Here is a 12,858-nt window from a genome sequence, read left to right on the forward strand (position 1 = left end):
TTGGATATGTTTACTTCAGTTTTACAAGAAGGTTAATCCTACTCAACTAATGAAAAGGATGACACAAATATGTCCATCCGTAGCTGTTAAGCGCATGACTGCATGAGGCAACGTTGCCGTGGAAGCCGCAGACGCCAGTCATGGAGGACCAACCTAATATCAAAGCCCACCATGACAGAAAAGAAATTCAGCCAATCAGAGAAGGTCGTTGTAAATTAGAAGCTAATCAGATCCTCCAGGGGGCGGGGCTAACCCAATCCTCAGGACAAGAGAAGGTAACCGTTAACCAAGAGAGTGTCAGATCTAACCCAGCCGCCAGCTCGTGCGCGGCACGTTTACACAGGAATAACTTCAAACGCACGCTGGGGGTTACACGAAAGTTAGTGACCAAGCTTCATTTTTATTACATCCAAGGATATTTTCATCTCACAGCCACAAAGGACTTGACTGGGTCGGAGCTAGCCTTTTGGGTATGTCTGTGTGCGCAGCTATGAGCTGGCTGAGAGGGATGGCAGGGGAGACAGGAGGAGGAAAAAAACGATCTCTCTGTGCTTCTTAGGCTTGCTTTGGGAGATATCACCAAGTATATTAGCTAGTCAGCTCTGAGTAATTTTGCTGTGACACCTAAATGAGGGATGTAGCCGCTTTGTGTCGCGTTATGAGGAGCCACATGACCGTTAAGCTTGCAAGTAACGGGACGGGATGTAGGACAAGAGGCTGAACTGTGTTAGGATGAGAGAAGCACACGTTTAGTCTGTTAATGTGCAGAATAAGTTTGGTTGTGTATCTCTTTGGATTGTAGTCTCATCTGTGTTGATTTAAATTTAAAATATAAATAATGTCAAAAATAGATCTGGCTTTGCATGAGCATCAGATATTTACTGTGTCTTCTGTTTATGGGGTGAGATTCATATACGTGTCAGTGAATGAACTAAACCTTTATATACACACACACACACACACACACATCTATATACACACACACACACACATCCTTCTCAAACACTCTAGGAGCTTTTTTAATTAATGGTTCAATGACCATTAATGAAAAGTATTAACAAAAAGGGACAGAGACATAGAAAATTTAACCATGCTGGATTTGCTTTGAGTCTCAGACTTTTGTTCCTTTTTTTCCGGCAGTTTTTCTCAACAGGAAGGCCTTGCTATGGAAGGACCGGCCATAAAGTAAAGAAGACTAAACCAAGCACCCTAAAATAACCCAAACCTCGGTTGTCACTTCGCAATGAATCTTCTCGTCTTGACTGGATGAAATGTCTTGAGCCGAACTCCGCCGCACTATGGCAGGTTTTGTCTCCACTGTGGGTTTGGTGGTGATGCTCAAGGCTCTTACGCGTACCCAGCATGCAGTGCTTCTTGGGATAACAGTGTTAGCAACAGTGATCACAGCGGGTTCACCTGTCACAGGTAAGAAAATACCTTTTGGTGACTCATACAACATGATCCTCCAGTGTTATGCGACATAGATCAGTGTCTTTTTCTACTTTCAGTTAGCCTTTAAGACTTTCTAAGGCAAAAATACTTTTTATTGTTTGTCTCTTGTGAAAAAATTTTATGGAAAATGCAATATTGATGAAAATATGGATCATAGCACCTGAATACATACATGGATATACTTAACCCATTATGATAGCTGCACAATTTGCACACACTGCAGACACTGAATGGACATTTTCAGAAAAACGTGACACACATCTAGATGCTTAACACAACTGCAGTCTTGTTTGTGGCCCACTGAGCAGCTGCAGTGGAGTAGTTGGGGGTTATTATGTGCCTTACACAAGGCCAACTTAACCAGTGACCTTCCAGTCATAAGCTCGCTTTCTAAGCCTCAAAGCCACTGTTGCTAAATGTTTAATATAAAATCTATAATCCTCCTTGAAAAGAAGTAAGTATTTGACAGATTTATCTAGTATGGAAACGTCTGTTTGTTTTTCCTGTGATGCACATGCACTTTTCTTAGCATAAACAAAACCTTCTTTGTTAGTTTACTTCAGCACTTCCTGAGTTTCGTGTGAACTGTGTCAGGGACCCTGCATGACCTAGGTAGCAGTGGTAGTCATAACAAGGGCACCCACGTGTTTTATTCAGGATTTTCACATGAGCTGTGACTCTGTCCCTACAGCATGCGGACTCTAGAGTTAAACCAGTTTATGCTAACTGGAGAAAGAGAAAGGGTCTAAATCCGACCAGTTGGTGGGTGTTTTCCTGGGATTAGATTCATTGATGTTAACGTTATCCCATCAACACACCTCCCCACTACACATTGCTCAGGAAAAAAAGAACATGTTTTAAGTGTAGACAAAAATTCCTGATATTACTTGCTAATAGGATTATGTAATGAAAGGCCAGGGTGAAAAGCTTGGATAGGAAATCCGGAATTAATAAGTCAGAAAGCTTTGCTAATATGATAACACCTACAGAAAGTTTTTAGTATTTCTTTTATTTATTTATTATTATTTAATGGCCATTAATGTGGGATTACACGTTTCTTAATCTTAGGCCTGTCACGATAACAAATTTAGCTGTACGATAAATTTTCTCAGAAATTATCGGGATAAACGATAATATTGCGCAAAGCGCTAATGTGTCATTTTGAGACCATTCTCAACTAATATAATGACATATGCCATAATAATGCAAGTACACATTTTCAAAGATCAATAAACTAAATAAATAAAAGCGCCTTTTCACATACGCCGGGACGCCGGCCCAAAAGTAATGCGGCCCACTGGGAATCCTCCCAAACCTCTCGATTAGCCGGCATTGCTCTTAATGTGTATTTTGTCAAATACGCTAGTATATAGGCTGACTCTATTTGCGTAATGTGCCTGCGGATTACAGGGGTTATTACGGTAGACCAGGAAGTGGGGGCTTTGTACTGACGTCGTAAGCTAGAATGTGTGTGTTCTGCTTACATGTGGGGAGCAGCGAAATGATAAAAGAGGAGGTGCTTGCATCTATTATTTCTCCATTCGACTTATTTACATATTTCAGCATGAGAATCGGAGGTTTAGCGCAAGAGCGTGAGAAGCCACTTAAATACGCAAGTCTCACGGCCATTGCGTGTTGGCAGCCCTGCAAAACAAATGCGGCTTACCGGCTCGTGCTGCAACATGCTGCTGTCAAGTATGACACCAGAGAGATCACTCCGCAAGAAACCAGAGCGTTTAGTCGAAATACTCCATAGTGAAACCTATTGTCATACACAGTCTATGGTAAAGGGGGGACTAATAAAAATTATTGCGGCCGGCAAACTTATCGTGCTCTTATTTTCTTATCGTTCAATTAATTGACTTATTGCTTATCGCGACAGGCCTACTTAATCTTATTGCTGTTTTGTTGCAGTTTTTCTGCCATTAATGTTGCACATTTTGTCAATCTGTCAACCTGCTGTAGAAGAAACTCTTCAGCCATGTTTTTATTGATATTGTCATTGAATTATTGATATTTGAGCATAAAATATGTCCCTTCCTGTTCCTGAAATTTTTCATTTCCTTGCTAACTAAGTTACGATCTAAAGTCACAAGCAACTTTCAGTCCCATTCAGGACGTGTCGGCTACAGATCAGAAAAATAAGCAGTTAGCAAGTCATTAATCACTAATTAACAAAAGACCATGGCATCGATACATAGATTAGAAAGAAATAGTCATAAATACATACATAAGTAGGTAATGACCTGTAAAAGTGGCCAATGCTCTAGATTTAAATAATGTAAAAGCATTTTAAAGCCTGATAGCAGAATGCATAATAGAGCTGATTTATGTGTTTGTTCTCCGATTCTCCGGGTGGTCTGATTTATTAATGATCTTTTTGGTTTTTTTTGACCACCCGTTGTAACACAACCCATTAATTGTTTTTTACAATCAAATTTCAAAAAGTTAGATTGAAGGCACTCATTAGATGATATTTCATTTTTCTCCTAAGTTCTTTTTTCTCAATAGAGCGACATTAGTTTTTGGTCCTGTGAGCCCATATGTAGCCTTAAAAGATATATTATTTATTCCACAGTGTGAAATAATTACCTAAAAGAAATTAGACCTGTTTGTCTATGCTGTTGGATTAATGAGCCACCGACCCACCCTTGCCTGTTGTTGCCAGTATGTTATTTACTGATGATTACAGACATTCATACATTACATCATGACGTACTTATACTCTTTAGCCGTTGCTATACACTTTATTCATAAGCAGGATGACAACTTAATTTCCATGGTCTGTGTGACGGTGAAGTCAGAAGTCAAGCAGTTTTTCTCTTCCAGCTTCTAGCTTCCTCCAGACCTCGCATAACACACTTTTAAATCATAAAAGATTTTTCTTTCCCTCATTTTTTTCATATACACTCTAGATCTATCATATCATGGACCATTATATTTACTTTTATATTTTAAAATGTATAAAATAATGTTAAAAACTTGTTTTTTAGCAGTAATATAAAATGCCCTTGAAATTGTGCCTCAGCATTCATTTCTCTGCACCACAGTGGCTGGCAAGTTCCTTGCAGCGAACCCAAGGCCAGAAAAGTCCTGTCTAATTACCAGCGCAGTCCACTTCCATGTGAAATTTGATCTTTGTGGGATGACAATATGGCCATTCATTATTCATTAGAGCTGGAAGGCAGTTGCAGATCAATGGGTGGAACCTATCAAACGCCAAACACTGGGTACTGTTGCGCTCACCCGGCCTGCCGCCTGACCACACTGGTCTGTTGGAAAGTGGCCAGTAGCTGATCCTGGATGCTCACTGGTCGGCTGATTCCAGCACATTTTGGACTGCATTGAGAGTTGTGGCAGCTGGTCTGCTGGTTCAAGGGGTTGGTCAGTCCAACAGACTGAAAGGTATTAAAAACGGCTCTTAAGTTAGTAGCACTTGTGAACATTCATCCAACAGTATCCGTCTTTAAAAAATGGATTTTTGTATGTTCAATGTCTCATGTAAACATTTTCATGATGCAATCAGCTGTGTGTGGTATCATTTATATATTTTTTCTGGTTTGACTGCAGCACAGTAGTAGGTTGCTTGGTGAAGGTACCATAGTGGGGGCTTGTGAATGTACATCTGTTAGTAATTTTGTGTACCCTTGTGCTTTACCAGGGCAAGTTTCCATCGTAATTTTAGCATCCTACAAGGATGACTATTGTTTAATTAAAAGGAAAAAAAACAGCTTTACCCAAGAACATTTGCTTTTTTATTTTTATTCATTCTTTATTGCACACATGAAGTTATTAACGGTTTTATTCTGCTTTAATGCCTTTTCACCACCCTTTCTGGACTTAAAAGTTTAAATAACCAGAGTAAGTTTAGTTTTCTTTTGCTTTACATATTTAGTGAAATACTCAGAGCAACTTTACATGTTGTTTAGTTTAGCATTCTTTACTTTGTAGAGTCTTCTTAAAGAGGAGCCTGTTGCTTTAATAGCCATCTGAGAACTGACTGGTCAGGCTAGTGTCCCCCATAGTAAGGCTTTATTTATTAGAGATGGATTGCTTTTGGTCATTTCTGCTAACAGCCTGTCAGATTTGGAGGCTTGAAATGTGCAGTGCAAAGTTTACAGTTTGACAGAAGGCAACACTGAGGCCATATTGTGCTGAACCCAAATCACTATGTGCTCTGATGAACTGTAGCTGATAATTTATATATTTCTCAGAGCAGATGGCGCGGTTCAGCCTGGCCTCTTTTCAGATTTTCCAGGCTAAATCATTTTGTTTTGGTCTTTTAGCACAGATCCTGCACAGACGTTTCCTTTCCCAAGTAATGACTTGTAGACTTGAAAACAGCTTCCTTCCAGCTGCCAAGAGAGCGTCACCTAACCCAGCAGACCATGTTTGTTAGCCCAGGACTTGAAAAATCTGAGAGTGGCCTGTGGGAGGATTGACACAAAGTGGAAGAGGGTGCTGAGTGATGGAGTCCTCTGTGCCTCTCTGGTTACAAGTCTTTACCTTCCTGTTGTTGAAAGAAAATCAGGACTTAAAAACAGTCAAGAAGCGTTCCCAAATTTAGTGAGAGTGTGCTAGTGGGCATGCACTGTGTCTCATATGGCTTGATGCATTGGAACTGTACATATGTGATCTTCTAGTTGTGGAATACTTCATCCTTGAGTCCTTAAAGTCGTTACACAGTAGTCCAATGGGTTGTAAATGACCTAAAACTGAAAATGTTGAGGAAAGTCAGCTGTGTCTTGAAGCTATTTGCAGGTTTAGCTCAGATTCCCTCGCATTCTCTGTTACAGCTCATTTTCTCAATTGAACTCTTGTACTACTTCCTTCCCCTCCCCCTTATCCTGCTCTGCCTCCTCTTTCTTGAACTCCCCTTTTTTATCTTACAAAGTATTCCCTCAGGAAAGACAAACATGGGTCACATGAATATTTTATGGGATTTGAAGGATAGCCTCATCCTTATTTGCATGTTCATATTTGGTCAAATTAAACCACAGAAATAGTTCACATTAGATGGTCGCCTTTCCAGCTACAAAATATAGTTTTCTTTTTTATTTATTCAACTATTAGATCACAGGAAAGATTTAGATTAGCATTCAGGCTAAGTCTGTTTATAGCTCTGTCTTTCATTTATTTAAATCTGTTCTTTTTATCTCTTAATGTTTGATGTAGGTTAAATGCAACAAGTGCCTGAGTGCACTGCAAAGCAGCTCTTGGTGGTTTACAATAAATGCACCCTTTTTACAAGTTCAGATGGTCTTTTTTTCCTATCAGGGGACTACTTGAGCTTTGGCAGAGGCTGTGATCTAATTCGACTCCACTGATAAAAACAATGGAATCTTTCCCATCTTAAAAGCTTCCCTGATAAAGCAAATGTCAGCACAGCCGTATCTTGATTGTTTGACTGCTCTCAGCGTACACAGCTATTGCCAACAGAAAGAGCCAGTCACGCAAGGGGCTCAACTGAAAACAGAACCATCTGTGGGTTGTAGTTAGTAAACATTAATACAAAAAAAATGTTCTTTTTTGAATTATGCAACCATTAATTTTTTTTGCTTATATTTAATGCTGTAAGAGTTTGGAAAGCATGGGGAAGGTGTGTGTGGCCTGTGTGTGTTCTGACTGTGTGCATCTATGTGCCGCTGCTTGGCTGATGTCCAGTCTGCTTTTGCAACCTTATTCTAAAAATAAAAGGTGGTTTGTTTTAATAGAAACACTGAGCTAAAACATACGTTGATGGTCTCCTGTTCATTGGTTTTTACTGAGAAGCATATGATGTTTGCTTTGAGCTTGGATGCACTCAAAAATGAACATACTCATCTTCTAGATCAGTAGCTCCCAAACTATTTTCCCTGAGGACGCCTTCATGCAGCTACCAAAAAGTTGTGGACCCCCCGCCGGCCAGTTTGGAATCCGTGCTTGGTTTTAAGCTTTCATTAGCTGCTTCTCACTATAAAATATGCATTCTGGCTGACTCCTTTTCATTTGTTAAAACCAAACTTAAGGTAATTATCAACATATAGCCTTACCTTTTTTTTTCTTCCTTCAAAAAAAGTACGAATCATCTGCACTGTGGCATTTCTTAGACATGTCTCATTAATAAAATGGTGCAAAGTTTGTGTTTTCAGGCTCCCAAAACACTGGTTCCATGTGAAAGAAACACCCAAATGATAAAAAACTTAATTTAATCCTCCTTAACTCGTTTCTGTGTGGACATGGCCTTAATTTAAATCACACTGGCCCTGAACAGTCAAAGCCAGTCAAAGGGACCACCTGTGCTCTTTGGAGGACCCCAGATTGGGGACCACTATTCTAGATGAAATCCAGGCTGTTCCCAGCTACTGTCATCACTTTGATGTCTTTTTCATTCTTATAAAAATTCATAGCCAATCTAATTACTGTGTAAAAACACACAAAGAGTCATAAATTTAGATTCTTTAGACAACAGGATAGTTTTGCCTTAGTCTATCTTGAATTATCTCAGAGGTTTCTGGATCTTGTTTACATATGTTTTAACTTGCTTTTGTGGATAACAAATTGTGTTCACTTCCATTGATTGTCTTTTTTTTTAACTGAGACCAAATATGGAATCAACGTGTAGTACACCCTGAGTACTACACAGCCAGTAAGAACCATCCCCTTGTTCACTGCCATTTTTATGTATTATCTGAAGCTTTTAATAAAACTTTGTATTCTAGATGCTGAAATCCCAAAGTTATTCACAATTTTATGTGGGGGATGGCATTGTTTCATTATCAAACTCCCCGTGCACTCTCTCAAAAAAGAGCTGCACACCTTCTCCGAGTTACTGACCAGCTGCTAACCAAGCTAAAAAGTAGTGACAAATTTAAGTAACGTAGCTATGTTTGTTATAGACTGTGTTGACAGTTTTTATAGTTACGGCTACAGCGTGATGACGTCACCGGGAATGCCGGGTAAGCTAACGAATGCTACACCGTGGCTGTCTGCAGTCTCCTTCATTCATACACATCTACATCTGTATTCACAGTTTTGTCATATGTGTTCCAAAAAATTTCCCAAATGTACCTCAATATATAAAGTCCAACAGTTGATATATTATCCTTCTTTAAGCAATATATACTGTGATCCCATAAGACTAGCTATTGTTAAAGGTTGTGTCTGCTTTGATCATAATTTTTGTAAACCTATTTCATAACAGTTTATTTCATTGTGGGGATTTACTAAATATGCAGGTCAGCTACCAGCAGTAATAATCGCTGTGTTGACAAAAACCTTTTAATGTGATTGCTAGCAGTAATTCAAACCTAAACCTGGATGTATAAACTGAAGCAAACAAGGCAACCACGTCACCAGAAGGGTGTCATGTGTGTCCTCTTCTGCTTAAATTTGGAAAAATAGTTACAAGTATAAATTGTTTTATAAACATTCAGAATGTCATGGTACAAAGATGTAATCTGAAAGGTGGTATACCATAGAAAAACCATCCACTGCTTGCCAAGTGGTATTCTTCATATGAGTGAATGATCAAGTAGAGTGAAGTAAAATAGCCAGATGCAGTCGAGTCAGAGATCAAGAGTAAAGCACTACGTAGACTTGATGCAACCAAATGAATGAGAGCCAAGGGCAGAGGAAGAGTTTCAGCAAGTTTTTTTAACCTAGGAAAATAATGTTTGAAGCGGTGATCTGAACAGCAGACAGGCTGGATGTGGCAGGACGCCGGGCTGTCAGATAAGAGAGAGTCTGGAGATCAACAAGACAGGATTCCTGGAAGGCAGCAAAAGAGAGGAGCTTGTGTTAGAGGGGAGTGTAAACCACGAGAACAAGCAGAATCTGATATTCTAGGCAGTGCTGCTCCATTATAAAAAAGAAAATCATAATCCCAATTATTTTTTGCTCACAAAGGATAAGAAGGCACGATTATTTAACATCTGTTTCAGCATTATTTATCTTTGTTTTCATCTTACTGTTTTCTTGTGTTTTTAATCAGCGTGTTACAGTAAAATATGAACATTGTGTTATTAATAATCGGACTGTAAGCCAGGGTGAGATCAGCCAGCTCCGCTTCGCTCACACTCGACTCGGCCTCAGTCAGGGTGCAGAGCAGAGGTGAACAGCTGGGAGGGACTGCTGCGAGGACAGGTGTTTCCTGATGCACCTTCGCATTCATCATGTCATTTCTATGTAACAGCAATAGTTAAATTAATAGTTTCAGATCAGTTACGTTATTACCTGATATGTATACTGCAAACCATACATTTATGTAATTACTACTAGAATTCACTTGTATATAGTTTATCATGCAGTTTATGTGTAATAAAAATGTAATCAAGTTAGTGTTTAAACCAACTACGCTCAATAAGTAAACATGAATTATGAAAATAAACCCTGCTCAACCGTGTCATCACCTGTCAGCTGTGTTACACTTGATGGGCAACACAGTTTCCACACTTCCAATTTTTTTTTCCATCTTTGTGCTAGCTACAGTTGAATGTCACCACATGACTCACATTTCTTTGTGCTTTCTTCCCTCAGCAACGTGAGTCATGTTGCTTTGGAGCAAACCGTTGCTGATTTATAGGGGTTTTATCAGTGGGGAACACAGTTGACAGTGATTTCTCAGACACACATAAGGTGAATAATTTAATGTATATTAATATTTTAAATAGATTTAAAAACAGCTTTAATGTGTTTTAATGATTATTTTTGAACAATTAATACTAAAATAATATAAAAAAAAACATGTATTCTATTTAGGGCTGTCAAGAGATTAAAATTTTTAGTCAGATTAATCACAGCTTACAAATGAATTAATCATGATTAATCATCATTCATGACTATGCCTAAAATCTGCCCATTTTTACTGTATCGTATCAACAGAAAGAGCCAAACCTCACGTGGGTTTTTCTTGACTTTTTTACATTAGATGATCACAATAATCAGTTCACCCGCCCCTGCATATCTGAGGTAAAAATCCTTTCTACCAACTGTCAACTACTTCATTACAGAGGAGAGCTCCCCTGGTTTGTATCTCACAACCTCTCACTACATTAATGGCTCCTACATGATCAGACCTGTGGCTGCAACGTCTACACAGCAGCAACGATTTAGAGAAGACGTCCTCTCGTTTCCACGACAGTGACATGGATCTGATTGACATGAGACGGATAAATGTTGCTTACTTTAGCTAGCGCGTGCAATAACAATACGTTTGGATAAATATATGCCAGTTTGAACCATGAACCGCTAGTTTCCTCCTTCTTAGCCAAATGATAAACAAATGCAACAAGAGAGAAAAGCTGATCAGCTGATCACCGACAGCCATCATGATTCACAACAGGAGAGGGAGGGGGGAGAGGAGGAGGCTGTACAGCTACAGAGACCACGGGAACAGTAACGTTTTGCAAACTATGTGAAAAGTTTTTTACTTTTTTTTTTTGTTTTTGTTTTTGTTTTTAATGCAGGAAAATTGCAAGTATTGAACCTTCTCACCAGTAAAGTTTGGGTGTTGAAACATCTTTCATTAGCATTGATCCAGCTGTCTCACCTTTTTCATGTAGACACCTCCTTGTTTTGCCGTCATTAATGACAAATGCTGTGCATGCGTTAAAAAATTTTAATGCAATTAAATACATAAATTAGTTACCACCAACACGTCATTTTTGACAGCCTTAATTCTAAGTTTTAGAAGCAAACTTGACCATTTAAGAAATCAGACAGCACAAAAACTGCAAATTGCAATATATAATTAGCATTTCTTGCTAAATAAATTATGGAACCTGTTAACTTTTTGTTCTAAATGAAATAGAAATATGATCCAATATAAAATTGGTCATTGTTTAAAGCAGTGACCAGTGATATTTGTTAAAATTGACAAATACACCCAATGGACTTGAAACGTACCCGTAAGTAGTCATGTGCAGAGCAGTGAAAATGGGTCACTGTTACTTTCAGTCCTTTAGCTGTGGTCTTGACATTTTTATGTGCATGTGACATATTTGAAGATGTGGATGTGAATGGGTCTTGGTGTTTAATTTCGTGAATAGGCCTAACAATGATGAGCCAACCAAGCGGAACACACTCATGTTTCAGGGAACAGGTGGCAATGCAGCGTAGACTTTGAGACCTTTGTCAGTTTTTGCCATCTGTAATGTCAGCCCCAGTCCAGGCCGATCTCACCTGCTCCTTTCCTGGTTACTGTCTGCAGGTCTGAGCAACTGCTCCGTAGCTTTGTAATTGCATTGTCAGCATCACTGTTGGCTCCTTCCCCACAATTCATCAGTCATTCCAGTAACTGCATTTATCATATTTTGTCATTCATTCATTCATGCATGTTTATTTGTCCTAAATGTGACTACAAATGATATAGGTTGTCACTGTTGGGGTGAGTTGAAATGAGTGGACATTTTGGGGTTACATACTACAGTTTGACCTCAAACATCAGTATGCTCCTGCAACAAACACAGGCTTGATTGTCTTTATTCTTTGTAACATTTCAAATGTGTTATTGTTTCCAGCCAAATCAATAGTCAAGTGCTGCGAGGAGCTTTTTTATGTATGCGTATTAGCCCAAAGCCACACAGGATTATCGATCATATCCCTATGAAAGGAAAAGGAATAAAAACACACCAGTCTACACTGACCACCATGCACTATGCACGAAGACTGAAATACCAGCAGATGCAGTCTTATTGTGTGCACTGCATGTGTGTCTATGTGTGTGTATGTGGGTCTGCCCAGCTGTGCTGCATCCCTCTGGGTTCAATTGCTTGGCACAGCAGCCAAGGAGCAGGGTAGAAAGATTTTTTTCTTTTTCAAGTTCTTTCCAACGGGATCTGTTTCTGTGGCATAGTGACTTGATTAAGGTTCCAGTCCTAATTAACTTTTCTCCAGCGCCGATCATCTGCTTGTAGGAAACAATGCAGTCAATTGAACATCAAATATAGTCTTCTACTTTGATGCTTTTTACCAGTGATCTGCTCGGTCCTCTTGGTATTTAAAATCCTCTTCTCCCTCACATGATTCTGAGGTTGTTTTCAGTAGTGCATGATTCTGCTGAGCTTTTGTAAACTACAGAGAGCAGCAGTCTTTACAGATGCAGCTCAGTCATTTAGCAGAGCTGTTCAAACCTTAGTTCCTGCAGAGATAAGTTTTAAAGTTTACAGTTTGCACTGATCCTATTGAACAGAGTAGGTTTATGGCATGTAGCTTGTTGTTTTGATTATCTAAAACCCCCAAAGCAAGTGAACACCTCAGCTTGTGTCCCTGCTGTTTATCCAGCTTATCTGACATCAGCTTCTGGGTCTCTCTTTTGTGAAAAATACAATCATGTTCAAAGATTTCTCCGAGCAAATCCGTGGAAAGGAGTCACTGACTCGTTATGACATCTAACCCTATCAGAGGCAAACTTGTGCAGCTTTATGA

The 12,858-nt window shown here is 39.2% G+C and overlaps 1 protein-coding gene across 5 annotated transcripts in view; it reads left to right on the forward strand.

The window, feature by feature from the left end:
- Positions 1–281: 281 nt before the first annotated feature.
- The window catches only part of si:ch211-1e14.1 (UPF0606 protein KIAA1549), a 38,623-nt gene continuing 26,046 nt past the window's right edge, over positions 282–12,858 (forward strand). For all 5 annotated transcript variants that reach the window (XM_041997608.1, XM_041997604.1, XM_041997605.1 and 2 more), the window contains exons 1-2: positions 282–470; positions 1,141–1,425. In XM_041997608.1, coding sequence (XP_041853542.1) covers positions 1,299–1,425 — 127 coding nt within the window. In that variant the 5' untranslated portion in view covers positions 282–470; positions 1,141–1,298. The remainder of the gene's footprint in view (positions 471–1,140; positions 1,426–12,858) is intronic.

The sequence above is a fragment of the Melanotaenia boesemani genome, chromosome 10 (genome assembly GCF_017639745.1).
Source record: "Melanotaenia boesemani isolate fMelBoe1 chromosome 10, fMelBoe1.pri, whole genome shotgun sequence".
NCBI classification, from domain to species: Eukaryota; Metazoa; Chordata; class Actinopteri; order Atheriniformes; family Melanotaeniidae; genus Melanotaenia; species Melanotaenia boesemani.